The sequence below is a fragment of the Protopterus annectens genome, chromosome 4.part1 (genome assembly GCF_019279795.1).
Source record: "Protopterus annectens isolate FY-2018-M chromosome 4.part1, PAN1.0, whole genome shotgun sequence".
Lineage (NCBI taxonomy): Eukaryota > Metazoa > Chordata > Ceratodontiformes > Protopteridae > Protopterus > Protopterus annectens.
This window is the reverse complement of record NC_056734.1, coordinates 170,202,006-170,225,220: the sequence shown is the minus strand read 5'-3', so window position 1 is coordinate 170,225,220 and position 23,215 is coordinate 170,202,006. Positions and strand designations below refer to the sequence as shown.

The 23,215-nt window shown below is 35.8% G+C and overlaps 1 protein-coding gene across 1 annotated transcript in view; it reads left to right on the top strand.

Moving 5' to 3' along the window:
• Positions 1-11,430, top strand: part of SAMD7 (sterile alpha motif domain containing 7) — a 212,473-nt gene extending 201,043 nt beyond the window's left edge. Inside the window, exons 8-9 of the mRNA XM_044070749.1 lie at positions 3,133-3,243; positions 11,194-11,430. Of these exons, the coding sequence (XP_043926684.1) occupies positions 3,133-3,243; positions 11,194-11,430 (348 nt within the window). The remainder of the gene's footprint in view (positions 1-3,132; positions 3,244-11,193) is intronic.
• Positions 11,431-23,215: the final 11,785 nt, after the last annotated feature.

Sequence of the window (23,215 nt, the reverse complement as noted above, 5' to 3'; positions counted from 1 at the left end):
AGCATTGATCATTGAAATCATTACAGCCAGTGACTACAGTGTCTTGCATACAGAGAGACACAAAGTAATAATATATCAGGATTTGTAGGGAGAAATGAGAGCTATGTGGAAGAAAGATACTCGTACAAGTTCCAGTAGTAGTAGGAGCAACATGTCTTATAAAAAAATAGCCTACAATCATATTTCGATATGTTATCAATACATGTAACTCCATACAAATTGCAGAAGGATTCATTACTGGATACATTGCAGTGCTACAAAGAGCACTTCTGGCTAACATCAAAGATTGAAACAATACTAGTTTCATGAACTTTAATCATACTGTGACTTAGGAATGAGGTCCATTCCCATCATGGTATTAGAAACCCAAAAGAGTTGGAGAAATTTAAAACATGTGAGAATAGAACCCACAGTCTTCTGCACCAAAGGCAAGTGTGTTACCTGTTGCACCAGCGACACTGCATTCCAAGGTTCAGCTCTGAAAAGCCAATGATTCATTGCCTAACAACAGCATTCTGATCTCCATCTCATCCATAAAAGAACAGGTACTGAACTGATGATATCCATGAAACTACAGGTCTGGTCTTACTTACTTGAGCAAATAAAAAAAAAAAAGAATGGGATGCTCCTCAGGGCTATATCCTGGGGCAATTTCATCCATCTGTTTACTGCCTAGATGCTTCTTCTTCCAAGACTTGTTTGTGCTTCAGATGTGATAACAAATTTACAAGGCCTTTTGTGTCTCAGAAAGAAAACTCTTAGAGTGCTTAAACAGCTAGAATTCAGGCAACACCCAGGCATTCTACAACTCACATCTTCCTTTGAATTACTTTACTTCTCCAAATGTTAGTTAGCCAGCAGAACTTCATTTAAATATATGCAGTCAAGTATTGCTTGACTGGAAACTACATTTAAAATTGTATTGAAACAAGGTCATTGAACTTTCTCCCAGCATTATGATTCTATTATATGGCGAATATCTGTACTGTCTTGTCTGGATCTGTTGCATAGAGGGATGAAGCTTTGATTACCTCCCAGATGACTCAAGTTGGATTAGGAAATAGTGCTCCTGAAGAGCCAGGCGAGCACAAGGGAATGGGAATGAGCAGCTGACAGTGGCCCTCGCTTGCCGGTGGGGGGGGGTTGGTGGTGGTTCTGATTGCCTGATTGTCATCATGCAAGTAGTGTTCTGCATAGCCAAGCTGGTGACAGTTCCCATATTAGTGTGGAAGAACATATGCGCATGACAAAGACATAGTATGTCCTCAGACTAATGCAGATCTTGAAGTTAAACAACATGGCTTCCAAGTCATGCCCTGAAAAGTTTAGAAAAAGTCACAAGAGTGGTATCTGAGGCAAGGAGAGAATTGCTGGTGACAGTGGCTCTCCACTGTAAGTCACACAGGCCGATAGTACAGACAGTCAGGTATGGGTGGTGGCTGCAGGTAGGGTGATTGTCCACAGATGGCCATGGTAGAAGAGGTCTTCATTCCTGCCTGCATGAGTGGCTGTCCACAGTTGGCCATGGTAGAAGAGGTCTTCATTCCTGCCTGCATGAGTGGATGTCCACAGATGGCCATGGTAGAAGCAGCCTTCGTTCCTGCCTGGATGACTGTTCCTTCCAGTCAGGACTATCCCAAGACAGTGGCCAGGTATCTGTGATAGGGAGTGAAAGATCTGAGACTCAAAGAAGCGCTGTTGATGGCAAGCAGGGAGTTTAAAAAATATATACAAAAAATATATATCTCTAGTGTCTGGAAACTGTCATCTGATTTCTGTCTTTTACTCTTTATTCATTATTGACCTATGTTATCCATCAACCTTTTCGTGATGTGTACCAACTGACTCTCATTCTAAGACGTTTGCTTCTTGGAAACAAAGCTATGGCAAATCTAGATAAGATTTTAAAAACCAAAGACAATACGTTATCAAAAATGGTCCATAAGATCAAGGCCATGTTTTTGTATTAACAGAGGGTGTGAAACTTGGATTATCAGGCAGTGCACAGGACAATGGATGCTTTAGAACTGGGGTATCTGTAGGAAGGCTAAATCAGTCAATACTGAAACAAATAAACCCAGACTATTCACTGGAAGGCCAGATAATAAAAACAAAAGCTGACAAATGGAAATTTCCTGTCCTGTAACTAGAATTACTCTGTTTATTCACATATAATGTTCAAGATGTCTGAAAGTCAGATTATATAATTGATAGTTTAACATGGCTACACTACTCTGTATATTGTATTGAGGGTTATGGCAATATTAGTGTCACACCATGCCGTCTCTCACTGATGGCCTTACATTCCCCAAAAGAGCTGGCATCAAAACATTCCCAAAAATAAACAAAGTTGAAATTTCACTCTGGAAGCCTTAATTAGTAAATAAGACTTCCTAGCATTAGGACTAATGGTTTAAATTAAATTTAATTTTGCTATTTGTGGGGTACTTCTACTTACATTGGAAGTAATTTTTCCCAAAGAAATAAATGAAGTACCCCTGACCGAATCAGAGAGTGAGCATGAGAGAGGCATAGGTTAGTTGCGAATCAGAAAGCAAAAGCCAAAAACTACAGCAAATGAATTTCATTTGAACTGGATTATGCAGCTTTTACCCACTGCCAATTAGTAGTTTTTGTTCTTAATATGAATCCCAAATGATTTTTTGAAAGCAAAGATTTCTTCATGGAAAGTTAGGTGCTCCTGTTTTTTTGTTTTTTTTGTGAAGTTGCCTTAATTATACTGTAGCTGTTCAATCATTAAAATGGATTCTGTTACACAAACCTGTCCCAGCATTTATTTTTTGTGCTAATAAAACATACCCCAGTGAATGCATTGCTTGATTTAAATTATGGAACTACTGTTACTGTGGGGGACTTGCCATAAGCAAACAGCATATATGAGGTTAGTGATTTTTGCCTCATCCAAGGCCTCATATTGAACAGAAGTGTTTCAGATATTTTGACCAGCTATTTAAATCAAAATCAATGTATGTGCACCTTAGTGTACTAGCACTGCATTATAACTTCTGCTACAGTGTAAAGAAAGTGAATCATTATGTTTGTGTTACTTTTTAGCTAATTAACAAAGGATTCAAACATAACCAGTAACATCTTTAAATCTATCTTTTTAAGGTTTTTAAAGACCATGCCATAGATGGTGAAACTTTACCACTACTTACAGAAGACCACCTTCTGGACACAATGGGACTGAAACTGGGGCCAGCATTAAAAATCCGATCACAGGTATCGTAACATACAGAATAAGACATATATCATAATGACCCACAGTTGCTCTACATAAACAAAAGGCATTCTCGTTTTAGACTGTCTGAGCAGTTTACATTTTTCAGGACAGAAATATGCTTCTCTTGTAGTACTATGCCTAAACTTCTTATTTTGTTTATGCTGCTCAGTTTTGCAAGTTATATTTCTACCAAAACATACATAAACATTAAGAAGGAAGACTTTAACCAAAAGGAGAAAAGATGATGCTGTACCAGAACCAAATTCCACATGAATTGAGACTGTAAGAACAATAAAGAGATTAGACCATATACACACATAGATGAGCACTCTGTGATGGAGGCAGATGCCTGACAGTGGGTCTACCTGATATTGTCAAAAATCCACTTCATCGAACTTTAGAAACACAAGATGACTTTGCCAAAAATGGATTTTATCGAACGTTCACACCACTGGAGTTTTGCTCCAAGAAAGGGGACAGTTTCTCCACTATAGTCCAATCCTGGAGTTGGTATATTTAGTTGGGGGGGGGGTGAAACCCCCCATGGGTTTGATATGCTTCGGTGTGTTTGCTTTGCCATGGTGGTCAAGTGTCTCCTTTCCCGGAGTAAAACTCCAGTGATGTGAATGTTCAATAAAGTTTGTTTTTAGCAAAGTCATCTCATGCTTCCAAGTTTGATGAAGTGGAATTTCAACAATATCAGAAAAACCACTGACAGTACATGTACAACATTAAGAACTGTCCACTAAGAAATGATTTAAAACACAAGTAAATCAAATAACCAGAAACATATGCATATCTCATACTGAACCTTGAAAGGAAATATGCCAGCTACACAAACCCCATATTCCTCTTTCCTACCCCAGCCAAAATGCACAGATGCTTACAAGACAAGGACAGCTACAAGAAATGTGGTATTATACTAGTGGGGTTCTACCTTACATGGCTTCTGTGTTTAAGTTATACTGGAGGTCACCACATTATGGTCTGAATAGGAATATTACATCCCGTTTTTGCTGCTGTCAGATGAATCCTTCTGTCGCATTAGCAGAGTTTGTTTTTTTTTTTAAATAATGTACTCGCTTTAATTTAGATGTTTTCCCTTATCCTTTTACTAGTCAGGTGTCCCATTCTTTGCTTTAAAACGACATCTTCATTCTCACTACTAGGAATTAGTAAGAGTTATGTCACATTCTGTAGTCACATGTCCACAACAATTTTTGACATGGCACTGACACTGCCCCACTGGAAAAGCATGCAGCACACTCATTTGTTGTCCAGCCCATACATTGTAAAAGCCTTGCACATTAGTTGGAACTTTGATTCCTCATTTAGACTACAGCCATTATCATATCTTCTGAAGCTGCTAATGGTAAAGTGCATGGAAAACCATATCCTACCCTGGAAAAAATGAGGAAGCCAAAACCACTCATGTATTTAATTAGGTTGTCCCTCCTACGTCTAAACTGCAAATTGAACCTTGTTCTGACACCATGACCAAGCATCCTGAGCTTGCACCAGAGAATAAGCTGTTTCAATTATTTTTTGAAACAGATTCCAAAGTTTCTTCATGTGAGTTTGGCAGTATAACACAGAAAGTCCTATACTACCCACCCACAATTTTTCCAGTAACTGCTCATATGGACTGGGTCATAGGTAGAACAAGTTATTTATATTATGCCATACTATACCACACCACACTGCACTCTTTCTAATACTGTACTATAGTATATCATAATTTATCAAACATTGCCATACTGTTCCATCCCATTCCATCCCATCTTATGCCATTTTATTAGCCCAAACTAGAGTTATTTTCTGGCAGTAAAAAATAGTGGGTGAAGTCAACAGTCTGTAAAACAGGTCTATATTAGTTCACTGAAAGTTCACTTCAGTGAAACTCCTTTCATCGAACAAAAAAAAAATGAACGTTCACTGAATGTGTTACATGGGGAAAGTAACTACTTGCCCAACCTTTTCCTGTAACACACATCAGAGTATTTTAAACCCATCAAGGTGAGGGGCTGTGGTACCCACACCCCCCATCTCCCATAACTATATATACCAACTCCAAGATTGCACTACAGTGGGGAAAAGGGCAAATTCCCTTATGTTGGCCAACTAGTTCCTTTCCCCTGTGTAAATCCTTCACTGATGTGAACATTCACTGAAGTGAACATTCAGTGTGTTTTGTTTGATGAATGGAGGTTTGCTGAAGTGAACCTATGATGAAGTAATATAGACCCCCTATAAAACTATTACAGGCAACATCACCAAAATGTTAATGTGCTTACTGTGCAGAAGACAAACTAAATCAAAAAAGTCCAAGCAGTACAGAAGGAGGGAATTGACAAATGTCAAACTTGTGTTACAGTTATAGTGGGATTGTCAGGCAATTCGTCCATGTCACCCAAAGACATATATCAGGCACACCAGTGTTAAAATTCAGCAGATTTTCTAATTGTCAACGTTTCACTTTGTTGAACAGCTGTTTTGCATGCTTCTTTCATCATTGCATATTTTTATCAATTTGTAGGATAGTCAAGTTTTGTTTAGCTGGCTATAGCATTTAAATGAAATAACTAAGTTCTGTCTGTAACAACTGATACAAGTTTAACTATAGCCACAGAGGTACCCCCCCCCCCAAAAAAAAAAAGAAAAAAACACAGGAAGATTGTAATCCATTTCACTTGTTCAAATAGCATGCCTGATTAAATTATTTCACTCAGACAAGATACGTGACCTTTTCTAGCACTGTTTTTAATATAACAGAGATGACCACTCTTTATATGCAAATAATAACACTTAAATGTAGGTAACAATATATCTAAATAAACAATATTTTACTTAAAAAATCATAGAAGAAATTAACAAAATGCAAAAAAAAAATTGTATTGTTTTTTGGTCCATCCCATAGTAAAAAGTGTTCATATTAAATGTTTGCTGGTTTACAGTTTGTTCCAAGTTTTCTTTGGGTGTGCCTTTGTAGATATAGCTTTTAAGTGGCTGTTTCACTATGACTATTGTCTTTTGACCATGGAGTTTGTATACATCAGTAACGGGGTGTGGGGACAGTACTCCCCCTCCATAAATGCTTCTTTTCTGTTTCTGTACTAGGTGGCAGTTAGATCTCAAACATCAGTGTGTAGTAGTTGCACAGTTAGAATTCATAAATATGATTTACTTCCTGTTTTTGGATTAGTCTGAAACTAAAGTTTATGAAAACTGTATACAATTTAAAATATAAAGATTTTTAAATAAAATTTTAAAGTAATTGGTTATGGAGTAGTTTGGTTGATGTGATTAGTATACATTTGACTATATTTGCACTTGTTTGGCTTATATTTCTTTGACTTTTTTACTATAACTGTCATTCTTTTGGAGTTCATATTTGATCTACTGTATATTCAACTAGTAATGTGTTTGATGGGTTTTTGTGAAGTCAGTGCTTTTTGACTGCATTGGTATTTGAAGCCATATACTCTGAAATACATATTGGCAACTGTGAAGGCTGCCAGCCCAGCTAGCTAGAATTTTGTAAATAGTCCTATGTCATTTGTAAATATTAATATGATCCACAGGTTTGTTTTATAAATGTAAGAGAACTATATGTTATGATTAAACTATATGTTATGTGCTGAGCTTCAAAAATGTAACCACAGTGCACTCTGCTGGAGAAGAGCAAAAATTTATATGGACTATATGCCTTTGCAAATGTATGTTTTCATAGCAGAAGTTTGGACATACAGAGTTAACTTGCAAACTCTGAGTCAAAAAGTAAAGAGTTTTACAATCTGCTATAAAGTTGGATTATCTCAGCTAAAAGACAGGAAGCCTAGGCTAGGGGCTTCTTTCTATTGTCTGGAAACAGAGGTAATTACAGGTTTCCAAGGTAATTGTTTTACAATTTCCAGTTTCAGGCAAGCTTCTAAGAGATAAGTGTCAGCTTCTAAGAGATAAGTATTTTTCATAGAGACATGTTAAAGTCTGTTGGTATCTCTTTAGCCTGTGAACTACATGCAGGTGTAAAATAGTGATGTCATTTAGCTAACTTAGCAGTAATGTGTATTATTAATTTAAGAACTATCTGAGAGAGAAAGTCAGTCCATTTTGTATTTTGTTCTGGATCTGTAAACATCTCTTCAGCACTTCTCATCTATATCTGCTTGGCTCCATAAGTAAGACATTTAGGGCATAGTATCTCTTAGAGATAGATAGGATTATAGCAAGAGTAAGATGTTTTCTGTATTTATGTGAGACTGTTCTGCAATGTTGTTTTAAAATATTTCCTGTGATTCTGAACTCTATTGTCACTGTGTTGAGTTAATGAGTATTGTCTTGTGGTTTTATTTTTTATTATTAAATATATTTAAACCGTTTAATTGTAACTGGTTTTGTATAGAGATATTTAAGCTCTTAGAATACTTCATATGTATTTGATGATACTGTCCAGGCCATTCTAGAATTGCCTTAAAAGTTCTGATCACACTTACCTTAGCTGAGATAAACCAACTTTATAGCAGATCGTAAAACTCTTTACTTATTTTCTCAGAGTTTGCAAGTATTTCCCAACTTCTACCATGGAAACATACATTTGCACAGGCATATAGTCCATATACATTTTGCTCTTCTCCAGCAGAGTGCACTGTGGTTACATTTTTGAAGCACAGCACATAACATATATTTTAATCATAATATATAGTTCTCTTACATTTATAAAACAAGCCTGTGGATCATATTAGTATTTACAAATGACATAGGACTATTTACAAAATTCTATCTAGCTGGGCTGGCAGCCTTTATAGCAACCACACCAAAATTATACCTGCAAATTAAATTCACTACACCAACATCAACATACTTTAGTTCACAATAATGTGGATGTGTTTGATTTGATAAAATATGGACCTTCTCTAACATTACCTAGCATGTAAAAGTGACAGGTTTCTATTTAGTGTCATACAGGGCATTTCAGAACTACAAACCTTAACAATCTCAAGCTGCGTCTTGTACTGTTATCTATGTGGTAAAGTGTACATGTTTTATTTTGCATTCCATTATAACTTATAGCAAGAAACACTCCTTTCTCTGTGTCATAATATTTTAGTAGAACATTTTAAAATCGGCTTGTTTTAAAGACTGAATTGATTCAATAATATCAAATTCCAAAACATAATGTACAGAGGGACTCTCCCAATAAATATACAGAGAACAAACACCAGTAACCAAAAAAACATCAGAACATAACAAGGTAATTGAAAGTATATATTTTATTCCACAGTCAGTACTAGCAATATCACAAGCTGGTTTTGACCAAAGGCTTCAAAGGCTTCATCAGAGGAATAAAATATATATATTTGATCACCTGTACGTACTGCACATGTTGGATATCTATAGCTATCATGGTTGCAGTTTCATATGTCAAACTTTTTTAGTCAAAGAGTAATTAAGTGACTATTTTTCTTGAGTCACACTTTGATAAACATCATTGGGCTGAATTTAGTGTAAGGTCATCTGACAGTGGGGTTCAGAGAGTTTTCTCTACTTTTGTTAGATATCAGAATTGGTATATGTAAGTAAGACAGGGAGTGGTTGGCCCAATTTAGGACTGCAAAAGAGTTTGTCCCCTAAAAAACATTTTTTTGTATTTTCCCACAAGCTTGACTAGGTGTACAGTTGACAAAATGATCATTTGACTGTTAGTAACCCAGCACTCAACACAGAAAAACTTCCACTCCAACAGGAATGATGGGTAAAAGCCACATAAATTTAATTTATAAAAATGTTTAAAGTCACCAATCCGAAGATTACCAATACAATCAGTTTAAAACAAAATCAATTCAGTTAGTTAAGTTTTTTCATCCCTTATGTCAAGTGGGACTTCATCAGAACTGAAATAATTTTGAAACTAAAGTGCTTAAATACTATTGGAACCTCTAAGTGCCACATTTCTTAATGATGTATCTAAAAATAACAACACAACCATAGCAGGATCAAAAATCAAGTCACAGGCAAAAAATATTTTTGTAGTATGTATACCCACATTGTAGTATTTAAAAAGCCACTCTAAATTTAAGTATTTGAAAATGTTTCTAACTAATATAAAACAAACAGATACTGAAGACTTATGTTTTTGAAGACTAATTGATCTTAATAAACTAAATATCACAAAACACCCCCATTAAAAAACTCTTTAATTAATTAATATAGTCCATAGTACATATCCACAGTCATAACTAAACATCATGCCATTACTGTGTTTCTATATTTCTTTTGTGGAAACTACCAACAGAGGTTGAAATTAATGTTAGATATTATAATGTTGGTGCTCACTGGAGTTGTAGCTATATTTTCATATAGTCCTAGGGGCATGGTGGCATCAGGTCTTATTTACCATAATAAGTCTTTATACCCCAATTTACTCTTCCACTCCCTGACCCTAGAGTCAGGGGCTCTATTTTGAGAATCCAAAATAAGAACTTCTCAAATTTCTCACCTCCAAGACTGTGATTGTACAATGCATTGTTAATATCCTCCTCTGGAAGTCATGCCCATGTTCATATGTTCTTTTCCTATATAACTTCTGTTTTCGCTACATAAAATGCAGGGCATTTATTAACATCTAGCTATGTATATCAAGCCCTTACTACCACAATTGCCCTTTTGTAAAATTACCAAGTTCCTATATTTGTTCTCTAAATTCATCTTGTCAGTAATTAAGATGTAATCATATTGAATATAATGCCCCACACTTAGAGGTGCCAGTATTGAACACTGTTGGACCAGTCCCATTATTACTTTCCAAAATTTGTTTAAATTACACTCAGTTTTGTACACAAATGTTGGATTTTGTCCCATCAATTGTAAAACTTCATTTGATGTAAAACTCTTCCAGTTTTCTTCAATAATATTGTTAACTTTATGGTTACCTACATTATATTGTACCACAAGTGTTTTGTTAAAAATTGTATTTGCACCTTTCATGTCTTTAAAATCAGAGGGATCTATTTCCTTGTTTAAGTTTCCAATTAGGACCCGTTCCCAACAAGTGTCTAAACTTGGTTTTCCTTAACTTTGTGATTTGAGTGCTGGTACTTAGTACTAAATCATGGGGCTATGCCCTCACCAAAAACATTTTTTCTAACTCAGTCCTCTCAGTAACAAAGATGGCCATCATTGGATACCATATAGGCCCAATGAATGAACTGGCCCTTAACCAACTTTTTCTTTAATGTACAAGGGTGTGAACTATTGAAGTGCAAATATGAGTTACTAAATCTAGGTTTCCTGTAAATACTGAAAGTGAAACCTCCATTATAACTAAAAATGTGTGTTTCCAAAAAGTTGATTATTTCCCTATAAAAGAGGAAATAGTTGCATTAGGCAAGAGGCTCTCATTTCTTCCTGCTGCTAGGCATACCTCTAAATGTACACATACACATACTTGCTTATATAAATGTATGGCTGAGAGGCAGTGGGAGACAGGGTAAAATAAGTTAAAAGAAGTTGAGAGAAAGCAAATGGATACTAATAGCTAAAGACCTAGTCTTCTTACAGTTCTTATTGCACAGCTCGGTGATAGATATTTTCTTATAAGTCTTCTGTTACTGGTAAGGAGAAAATCACGTTTTCTCTCGTGGTACTTTAACTTGAGGCAGAATCAACTGACACAGAATACATAGATGCAGAACACTTTTTGCATTAGTGCATTTCAAAACTGCAGACAGCAGGCATCAAATATTTAGGTTATAGTCAATGTACACAGCAAGATATTCCAAAAGAAAATTGGGACAATACTGGTATATTTTTCAGTTATACATGTTTTTCGCAGTCATAGCATGAATAGACACAAAACATACTTGTATGTACTCAGTATCTAGTTCCACTACTTTTAATGCTGACAGAATGTAGAACTCAAGTTAAGATATAACGTTTTCTTCTTGTTGCAGGTATCACGACGATTAGGTAATATACTTTACATGACAGCTCTTCCTTCTCAATCAGCATCAGGAAACCAAGGAGGACAAACATCAGATAGTATGTCTCCAGCTGGCAAAAGTAGTCAAGGTGTGATGTTCAGTCCCCTTTCCGAGGATACAGAAACATCAAAAATAACAGAACCAGCAGTCTCAGGAAGTCCAGATATGCAGATCGATGCTATAAACTTGGACTCAACATTTACATGACTCTGAGATGCCAGGGACCTAGAATTTGTTTAAATATTTATATTATTCATGTTTACATGTCACTTTTTCATCACTAAACTTTTCTTTTAGGGTTTATCAGTGTAACTTTGACTAATCATCTTGTAAATTGCACTTTTATGAAAATGCTACTCATATTTTAAACATTCTGAGGACATTCTAGTTTTAGTTTTTATGTTATATAGGTAAAAGAACAGCCATGACATTTTATATGCACAGTTCATTTTTTGTTGCCTATTTACTTAGAAAATCATTCAAGTATCAATTTTATTGGCTATTTTCAGGTGCCATTAATCTAAATGTTTTTAATTTAAACATGCTAAATACCAGTTATATGTCTTTTTATGCCTTTTTTATAATAAAGCTTAATTTATAGTTGAAAAAGTGAACAGTGTCAATGAAGTTCAACAGAAATGTGAAATACTATACATATACATGTACTACAGTAAACAAAAGAGATACAGCAGTACTCATTACATATTATACAATAAGAATTAAATCCCCTGTCTTTATCTCATAGTCTCCTGCAATATATATACATGCTCACATATATATATATATATATATATATATATATATATATATATATATGTGTGTGTGTGTGTATATATATGTGTATATATATATATATATATAGAGAGAGAGAGAGAGAGAGAAAGAGAGACACGCATACACTCACACACACACACACACACACACACACACACACATATATATATATGTATGTGTGTACAGATGAATATTAGGCAGCATACTAAGCAGACTGAAGAGATAATGGTCCTATTTAAATAATTAAAATAATGGCTGGGAGTCAGAGACCTAAACCTTAGAAGAGAAATCTGAGAATGGAGAGAAGGAAAAAGACTAGCCCCTAATGAAGAGTCACATGCAGAGCCAAAATCATACTCCCTTTTGGGTATCCTCAGCAAATGTTTTTGCCCTATTGGTTTTCTCATAATGCATTAGTCCACACTCACTTACTTTTCCTGCACTTGACATCAGTCTGCATACTGATGTTGTTGTATTATTCCTTATTTGCCAATACAACAGTAACATAATATAACATAGCTAAAACAAAATCCCTGGATATTATCTAATTTGCTTCAGAATAATGGTTTGATAATTAACCTATGCAGAAACAATGCAATAAGGTTTGGAAAATGTTAATGCCTCAGTGAAATCCCTCTACATTGAAACATTGTTGAGCCCTTAGCAAATATGCCAAAGGCAACTATCTTTTCATATATCTGGTTAATTGGTTGGTCCAGACACTAATCTTTCTTTGATCACAACATAAAATACAATACAATATAACAATACATACAATAAAGGAACTCCTATTTCAGTCTTGGAAAGTCTTAGTGCTTTAATCCCCTGAAGACAGAGCAGCAACTAGAAAATATATTCTAGTGCAGCAAATATATACAATGTAGGAGCATTTGTTTAATTGAATTGTGCATCTGTTCATAAGTTGCCCCTTTCAGAAGAGGCCCAGGGAGAAAAGCTCCAAACATAAACATATATACAAAAGGTACAAAAAGCAGATAAAAAAACTTCAATAACTTTAAGTAGTCTAACAGAAAGAATGCAAATAGCACACACAGTAAAACATAAAAAGAATTTTACAAAAGTCAACAGAGCATATCAATAGATAAAATATTTGTAAGTTGTAAACAAAATTTAATATATGAGGAAAGCAATGGTTCAAAAGAAATAAAGAGGAAGGAAAGAAAAGAAAAGTCATTAGTAAGTGTAACCTTAAAGTCTGAGAAAAAAGTATTCAAGTAATATGTTGGTTGAAGTGATAGTTATGAAGCAGTGTACAGGAAGAGCAATGTAAGGAAACAAGCTTGAAAGACAACAGCAGGGAAACTGAGGTGTAAGCACAGAACATGGTTGGATCATGCTTTGGATGTGGTAGAGGTTGAAACGTGATTAGTAGATAGGCTAAGTGAGAGAAGCCTATATTAAATCAGCAAAAACCTACTTCAAAGAATGCCATTTCATCGGAAATGCCATTCATCAAATTCCGCTCTTGTGGGGGGCTGTAACCCCCCCCACTAATTATATATACCAACTCAAAGAGTACACTATAGTGAGGAAAGGGAAAATTTTCCCATCTTCACTGTACTGCAATTTCAGTATGAACAGTTCGAAGAATGGCATGTTCAATGTAAGTGCCGTTCGCTGAGGTGAATTTTCAATGGACTAATATAGACCCAGTTTGAGGAAGGCTGGAGAAGTTTGAGTAAGAGGATGTAGGATTTTTGTCATGTTGTCATGAAGAAAAACTATAAGGTGTCAGTTTATGATATGGGGCTGGCTTGAAGGTGGTATAGAAGAGGTGTAATGTGAAATGGCATGAAAGAAGATGGAGAGAAAAATTAAGGTAGCGAGCCAGGAGTTTGTGAAAGAGAATAGCAAGATATAATAAATATAATTGGGGGATGTGAGGAGACGAATAGGACGTAGTAAGGAAAAGGGAAATAAAATTAAGTGGTTTAGAGAGAAATGATGTTAGAGACACTGGCTGTAGATATAATATATCACTATAATGTCCTTATTGTAAGTGAGAATTACATAGTTTAGAATGCAAAGTGTGATTGGATAGAAATTTTTGTCTAGCCAGGAGTTCATTAGGAGTTGTTTTAAATGAGTCTTGAAAATTTCACCAGAGGTATTTTTTTAAGGGTAAGGAGGACAGCGCTCCAGATTTTAGATAAGAGGAATAGAGAGAGTCACTAGTAGAGTTATTGATTTAGTTTTTGAGTAGCTTTTATCTACTGAAGGAAGAGGCCTCTTTGGTGAGTAATGTTGAAGCATGTGAGCTAGGCTAGGGCATTTTTCTGGTATGTAGATAAGGTTATCTGTGATAAATAGTTGAGCTGGAGTCAGGGAGTGAGGCAGTTCTAGCCAGTGTAGCTGCTTTAGTGCTGCTCAGTGGTGTGATGTGTGTGTCACATCACCAGCACATTTGGTTACTTTGTAGCACTGCTCAAGAAGCTTGGTCTGCTTTTCCTGAATATTAATGTCAGTACAGGATACAAAGAGAACTGGAAGGAGGAAAGTAGAAACAATGTATTTCCTAGCATCATTGGTTAGGTAAGGTTTTATGCACCACAGGGTTCCATTTTTTTATGAGTTTTTTTAGTACATCTTTTACACTGTAGTCAGATTTCAAGTTGTCACCATTTATTACACCTAGTAACTTAGTGTGGGTTACTATCTCAATTGTTATGCTATTTGTGGAGGCTGGAGTGAAGAGGGATTTCTAAGCTGAGTTACTTTGTGGTGAATAGGATATGTTTGGATTTGGGAAGGTTTAGAAGTTGAGAATCAGATAGTCATGTTTCAACAGAGGTAAATGAATCCTGGATTAGTCATTGCAGTATATCTATTTTTTTGCAGCAGTGGAGTCACCCTTGTATTGGATTATTTAGATACATTAAACAGATAAAATCCTTATTATAAATGACAGCTAACTAAAGTTGATGATTTTCAAAAAAGGGTAAGTAGGTACCCATTAGTAATAATGTCATGCAGACATACATCCAACTGCTCAATTTTTAAGCTTCTAAAACTACATATCTTCCCATGCCTAACTGTCAAAATGGTGTCTTATCTTCATAATTACAGCCTCTGATCTCCATGTACTAAAAACCTCATTCTAAGATGTTCCCAAAACTAATTTAATTTACCATCCACTCATTCTCTGTCCAAGGCTTATTCCACTCTTACCATGTCAACTACCTTCTTTCTGTAGTTAGCACATTGTTTCACCCACCAACGTTTTAGCCATAAATATCAGAGTACCCTCATTTCACTCTCTAATTTCCTGTTCAATAAAAAACAGATCTGTTCTTTCTTCTCACTAGCTAAACATAAAGCTCATAATTTCTTACCCCCAAAGAAAGTCAATGTAAATACAGTGAATACATCTAAACTCACCTAGTAACCTTTCTACATATGATACATGGATTCTGCTGTATATACTCCATATACTCAGTTTTGTCCATTAATGTTATACAGGCACCCTGAATGACAAACAAGTATATTTGCCTTGTATGCACTATGCAGATTATTGTACCAATTCTATTATGCACACTAATTGTAATTTTGTTTTTATATTGGTGTACACCTTGCTGTGCTGTGCATCTGTACTGTTGGAAATGGGTTTATTTTGGATAAACACATTACCTCAGTTAACAAATATTAAATAAACTAAAAATATGACTGTAAAAGCAAGGCACCCTAAGCAGGAAAGGTGGTACCCAATACATATTTAAATGAGCTGTCAGAATGAATAGCAGTAGTAATACATTTCAGTATCAGCTATATTGATCAACAAAGGTGTCTAAAGAAACTGCCTTGTGCTGCGGTTACAAAGGTGCACTAACAGAAGGGAGGATACTGAGCTCCCACTGAAGCATAGCTAGTGATGTCACTGGTGTTTTGTACATGAGTAATCCCTGTAACAGATATAGGCACATGCACCACACATTTTGTTGTAGTAAAACAGATATGTTCCTCCCAGCATCTACTGCCCCAATGTAAATTACAGTACCCACAACTTCAGTGTTTTGTGTAACAACCAGTTATACTGCACTCATGATTCCATCAAGCATACTGTACAACTCCCCTCTGCCCAGCAACTAGAACACCACTGTAAATAAAGGCACACAGAGCTGCTTTGCTATGTGGTCTAATATATCATTTGCAAGTCAGTGTTTCTTGACCTTATCAAAAAGTAGATAAACAGTGTGCCATTCACTGTTATATTACAATAGAAAGCAACCCTCAAATGTCTAACAGGATACTTATAATTATGACACATAGACGCAGTTTGCCGCTATGGAAGTTTATAGGTCCCATGTCCCCCAAAACCCAAATGCACAGCACTACTATCTTGTGCTCTTTGCTGCCTTGCTGTTTCTTCTTCCTGAAGAACCTGTCTTTCTACTTTATTTATATGGCACAAAGGGTCACCATGATTTGTGTTATACCAGACATTCTGTACTCCTAGTTGCCATTCTTGGAACCAGCAGTACCCAGTGCAACATTGAAATAAATAGCATGCAATGCTGCTGGCATTCTGTGTGTCCTTGATTTAACCCAGTGCAACACTGAAATAAATAGCATGCAATGCTGCTGGCATTCTGTGTGTCCTTGATTTAATCTAGTACAACACTGAAATAAATAGCATGCAATGCTGCTGGCATTCTGTGTGTCCTTGATTTAACCCAGTGCAACACTGAAATAAATAGCATGCAATGCTGCTGGCATTCTGTGTGTCCCTGATTTAACCCAGTGCAACACTGAAATAAATAGCATGCAATGCTGCTGGCCTTCTGTGTGTCCTTGATTTAACCCAGTACAACACTGAAATGAATAGCACGCAATGCTGCTGGCATTCTGTGTGTCCTTGATTTAACCCAGTACAACACTGAAATGAACAGCATGCAATGCTGCTGGCATTCTGTGTCCTTGATTTAACCCACTACAACACTGAAATAAATAGCATGCAATGCCGCTGGCATTCTGTGTGTCCTTGATTTTACCCAGTACAACACTAAAATAAATAGCATGCAATGCTGCTGGCATTCTGTGTGTCCTTGATTTAACCCAGTACAACACTGAAATAAATAGCATGCAATGCTGCTGGCATTCTGTGTGTCCTTGATTTAACCCAGTACAACACTGAAATAAATAGCATGCAATGCTGCTGGCATTCTGTGTGTCCTTGATTTAACCCAGTACAACACTGAAATAAATAGCATGCAATGCTGCTGGCATCCTGTGTGTCCTTGATTTAACCCAGTACAACACTGAAATAAATAGCATGCAATGCTGCTGGCATTCTGTGTGTCCTTGATTTAACCCAGTACAACACTGAAATAAATAGCATGCAATGCTGCTGGCATTCTGTGTGTCCTTGATTTAACCCAGTACAACACTGAAATAAATAGCATGCAATGCTGCTGACATTCTGTGTGTCCTTGATTTAACCCAGTACATCACTGAAATAAATAGCATGCAATGTTGCTGGCATTCTGTGTGTCCTTGACTTAACACAGTACAACACTGAAATAAATAGCATGCAATGCTGCTGGCATTCTGTGTGTCCTTGATTTAACCCAGTACAACACTGAAATAAACAGCATGCAATGCTGCTGGCATTCTGTGTGTCCTTGATTTAACCCAGTACAACACTAAAATAAATAGCATGCAATGCTGCTGGCATTCTGTGTGTCCTTGATTTAGCCCAGTACAACGCTGAAATAAACAGCATGCAATGCTACTGGCATTCTAAGTGTCCTTGATCTCTGTGTGCTGCAAAATGAGCATGAGCTCATAGGTGCACACATCTGTCAGAGTAGTACCTGAGATGCCTTCTGTGAACTTATGCAGTGCAGAAGGTGACTCTAAATCACACTGGAAATTTTTTAAACAAAATAAATTTGTTCTTAAATGCAAACACTTAAGCGGCATAATTTGACTATTCTATGTCAGGAAATCAATCAAAACTTAACAGTCTTCAGGGCTCCACTACATTTTTGTCATGGAAGTTTTGCAGTCTTTTTAACGCCATTTCCTCAAACCATGACCTGAAACTTTAGCAAAATAAATGTGCAATACACATACCAAATACGGAATCTGTTAATAATAGCCATAATACATGTTGAACTATTTCTGAAATTATCAGACTGAGGTGCTCATATATGATGACACAGGCATATCTTCAGTTTTGAATATCCTTAGATGACTGCCTTCTTCTTCATCTGACCATTTTATTGTTTTATATCTCAGTTTGACCCCTTTCTTCCACAAATTATTGGTCACAACTATTCATGCTCCATTATTATAGCTTTTATTCCATTCTATTTATCTCGGCTTCCACAGAAACCAAACAATCAGGGTCCTCAATGCTGCAAAGTTGGATGGCAAGATGGATTTTTTTTCCATTTCTGCTTCCTTAAACTTTCATGACAAAGGAGAAGACATGTAAGCAGTCTAAAAGCTGGTTGCCAAACATACATCCCTATGGACAGCTGTTGTCATATCACCCCACCTGGACTGTTCACATTCCTTGCACTGTTCCCTGATCTCTAACAAATGTTCCCTTAGCAGGATTACCCTCCTTCAAGAGAAAAGAGGTTTTCCTTGACTACACAGTTTCCCTCAAACCCACCCAGTACCCAACACTGTAGTAGTAGAATTGCTAATGAAGAGAGGTAATCAGCACTGTAACCAAACACCTTTATCCTGCACCAGCAGACCAGTGTAAATATTTATTTTATTTATTTATTTGACATTTGTTGACCGGGTTAGTCCATTTAAACTAATGCCCATTTTCAGTGGAGACCGGGGAGAAAAACTCCACAGTAAAAAATGATACACATATAACAAGTCAAAGTACAAATTTGGAAGTATAAAAAGAAAAAAATAATAATTCTCACAGCCCCACGTTACAAAGTATACTATTAAAAGGACAAGTTGTACAGAAGATAAAAATCATAGTACAAAAATCATATTCACTGTAAAGAATAGACTAGTGTATAATAATATGAATTAGTTTCAAAATATATAAAGGAAAAGATAGAACAGATGAACAGATTCAGTACAAGAAGAAAAGTCTACAACTGAGGGATTAAAAGAAAAGGGTGAGTATGGAAGAGCATATGGTCCAGGCAAAGGTAGATAAGATGCAGAAGAAGAATTATAGATGGTTAGTGATTACAGACATATAAGTTAGTTTTACAAACAGTAGTGTGAGGGGAAGAAATAGGTAGAGTAGGGAGAATAATATCAGATTACTAGGGACTATAAATTAGAAGGCACTAGAGAGCAGTAAAAGAAAAATTAGTTAGTATAAAGGAAGTTAAGTTACGGAAAGAGCAAATTAGAGGGGTGTAAAGAACACCAGAAGAGTGTAGTAAGGTAAACAGGAAGTAAGGATACATAATATTGTATAGGTAACAGAATTAACAGAGAGGAAAGTAAGGGAGGGAAAAGATTAAAGGAGGAGAGAGGGAGGGAGGAAATTTAGGTGGGATGGTTACATTGACATCTCCAGGTGCTGTATAGGTGATTTCTAAGAATTGTCTTGAATTTATGTGCATTAGTAATATTTCTGAGGTCCAAGTGAAGCTTATTCCAGGAAAGAGCAGGAAGATAGCTATATAGTTTTTGTCCAAGAGATTATTTAGGTTTAATGATCTGTAAGAGCCATTGGTCAGCACTTCTGAGGGAGCGTGATGGGTTATAGCGGGAGACTAGAGACGATAGGCTAGTGTAGGAGGAGGGTTTATTTAGGATAGTGTGGATTAAGAGAAGTTGAGAATATATGAGTTGGTTTGGAAATTCTAGCCTACTGAGTGTTTGGAGAGAAATACAGTGATGTGAATGTTTGTGTTTGGATTCCTAAGTAAAATATGTAAATCATAATAATAGCTAACCTCAAAATAAACTAGTAAATTAAAACCAATATCAAAAAATACTGCACAGTTAAACAAATCATCATAATAATGCATAAAATGGATGCCAGAAGTACAGTGAAAACAAAAAAAAAATTTACAGAAACGTATATAAAACTGGAGGGTAATGTAAGAAAAACAATGCATATAGAAAATAGTAGTGAAGTCAATATAAAACTGGAAAGTAATGGAAAAATATATTATGAAGCATGCAAATTAATATTTATCAGTAGCAGATACTAACAGTAGGTAAACTATGAATTACCAACACAGCAAACACAATACATACCTAAAAAGACAAGAAATACAACTGGTCTAAAGTAACTGTGAAAATGGAGCACCACTTTGAATGAAAAAAAATCTGTTACAAGTGGCACATGCAGAATGTTTTAAGTTTATTTGGGGGGTGAGATGAAGCCTCCTGTATCTCCCATGCATCACCCTACTTATGATAATCAAATCAGTGCTGGGTGAACCTTGGCATAAAGTGAAATTTCTCTTTGCAGTGACCACCATGAAAAAAAAAAATAGGTTGGCCGAATGTGCAAAATTGTAATCTGTACATTTCAGTTTTGCAAAATGATTTTGCTCCATTTCTCTAAACTACAACTTGCCAAAACAAAGCAACACATGTATAAGTAATTCAAAATGTGCTGATAAACCATACTCAAACTCTCTTACAAGGGCTGAGCAAAGGAAACACAGCCATTCACCAGGGCTGGAATACAAGGGTAGGGGTTCAAATGAAAAACAATACAAGCAGCCTACTTAGAAAATCAGCAAGGAAGAAAATTTTCTACCCCTGCAATACAATTTTGTTTGTTTCTGGGTAAATTCGATTATCCAAGTACTTCTTTTCAGGATGACCTGGAAGCACTGTGTGGTGTGCTGTGTTGCTCAGCAACAGGGTAATAGAAACTAAGACTCCAACCCAGGAAGCACTTTATTTATTTACTTATTTATTTAACATTTGTTGACCAGGAAAGTCTGACTAGGACAGAGTCTATTTTCAGTGGAGGCCCGGGGAGAAAATCTCCAGATGCATATGTTTGGATTGAGGGAAGAAACAGGAGTACCTGGGGGAAACGCACGCAAACGCAGGGAGAACATGCAAACTCCGCACAGAAGGCACCCCAGCTGAGAATCAAACGAAGAACCTCTTGCTGTGAGGCAATAACGTTAACAGTTGCACCACTACACAATGAAGCTGCAACTTCACGATGAAGCTAGCTTGCAATTCATATCTGTAACCTTTTGCACTAAAATGCAAGACCAGATTGATGAATTACTGTATCATATACATTTTATTAGTTTTTGCTTTTATTATCCAATGAATGTACTGATAAAAATAGAAAACTCTAAGATTTTTGAAAACTATGATAAAGATAAATTACAGAGGGGCTGACTTCAAACCTTCCAGGTATTGTTTTGAGTCATTCAGATGTGTCTGTAAGTATGAATGACAGAGAAAGTGATACACATTTGGAAGAAAATCGACAGAAGTGTTGTGCTATATCAGGCAAAATATCAGAGAGCCAAAGTGTGGGAGTATTTGTTTTTCCCAAATATTTGAGTTGACTTTAAACAAAATATTACAACCAAAACGACTATTTACAACAGTGCAAAAATCATTAGTAATGATCCATTCTACTATTACAGCTCTCCAACACAGAGAAATATGCTTTACATTGACTTTTATTTCTTTATCATTTTTTTCTAATAAAGAGAATAACTTATTCCAATATGTAAAATCAGGCTTACTCTTATTACTTCTAAATCTTATAACCTTCATCTTTTCTCTGACAACTTTTAGTGACCATCTCAAGAAAGTATCTAAATGATGGAGAAAGTTCTCTTTTTGAGGTTTGTGTTATTATTTTTCTAGAAAAAAGTACATATACCAGTGGGTGTTGTGACCTCTTAATATATCCAGGAGTAGGAGCATTCATAAGAATAAATAATATTCTCATTAATTTGCAGTTATCCTCCCACAATGCAATAAAAAATTGCATAGCATCTCAATACTTTCAAGTTTATCACTATCAAAAAATATATGTTGCCAGTTTATGTTTATATATTTTTTACAGCTCAGACAGTTTGGTTTATCATTCCCAATTTTTTTAATATATATACAGTTATAGAAGCCCTGTGCACATATTTCCAAGTGAAAATTTTCCATTGCAGACTAGAAGTGGATTAATCTACTGTTCCAAAAAAATAATATCAAAGTAGTTTTATTGCTTGCTTCATGTGGGTTGCATTGGTTTGTGTAATTACAGTATTGTGATTTAATCTTTCTATATAAAGTTAAATTAAGTTTATATAGTTTAGCTAAGTAATTATAATGTATGTCATATTCTCTAGTTATAGGGGAAAGACATGCTGATATGGAAGGAAAGCTGTTCTCTCTCTCACCCATATATGTGGATTTCAAATTTATAGCTATATTTCTAATGTATTATATTTAAAACTTATCAAAATTACATGTATGTATATTATTATCTGCTGACAAGATAACACGACCATTAAAGCAATCAGACCCTACCCCCCAAAAAAACATATATTTCGTTTTAAACTTGACACTCTCTAAATATCCTGGAGTCTAGCTTATAGGAAATATTCTGAAAATCCATTTTTTATAATGGATATCTAAAATGTTTAAAAGCATAATTGGCTTAGTTTTTAGTGTCAGTCGTAGAGGGTACAATATTTATCAACATTGAAGAATATGATCAACAGACCACACCACTTTGCCAGGGATGGTCTGCATCTGTCCTCTCTAGGCTTTTGAATATTGGCTAAAACAATGTCCTCCCCTATAGTGCCTTTTGTAGGCAATACCAAATTGACAAACCTTCCAATATAGCAAAACCAATTCAAGAAAATCTAAAGGTGTTACTACTCAATACCGGGAGTTGAAACAAGAAACTCCACTCCCTGCAAGCGCTCCTCACCCTGAAGAATGCAGGGCTATAATGCCTTCCATACATTTAGATAAGCTACTGCAAAGGAAGGGACAAAGGTGGAGGTGTCTCAATTTACATCAAAAACAAACACATATCAAGCCTGGTGAAAACATTAGGACATGCTTGAGCTTCTCTATGTCCAAATTACCATAGGCAAAGTCCCGTACCTTCTCATTGCAAGTTATAGGTCACCTTTATACACAGGAAACCCGTAACACATACTTAAACATACTGGTAACTCTCCTCATTACACCCAATACCATATTCATAGGTGACATTTACTACCACACAATAAACTGGGAATCATAAACAACCCCAAACATGTAG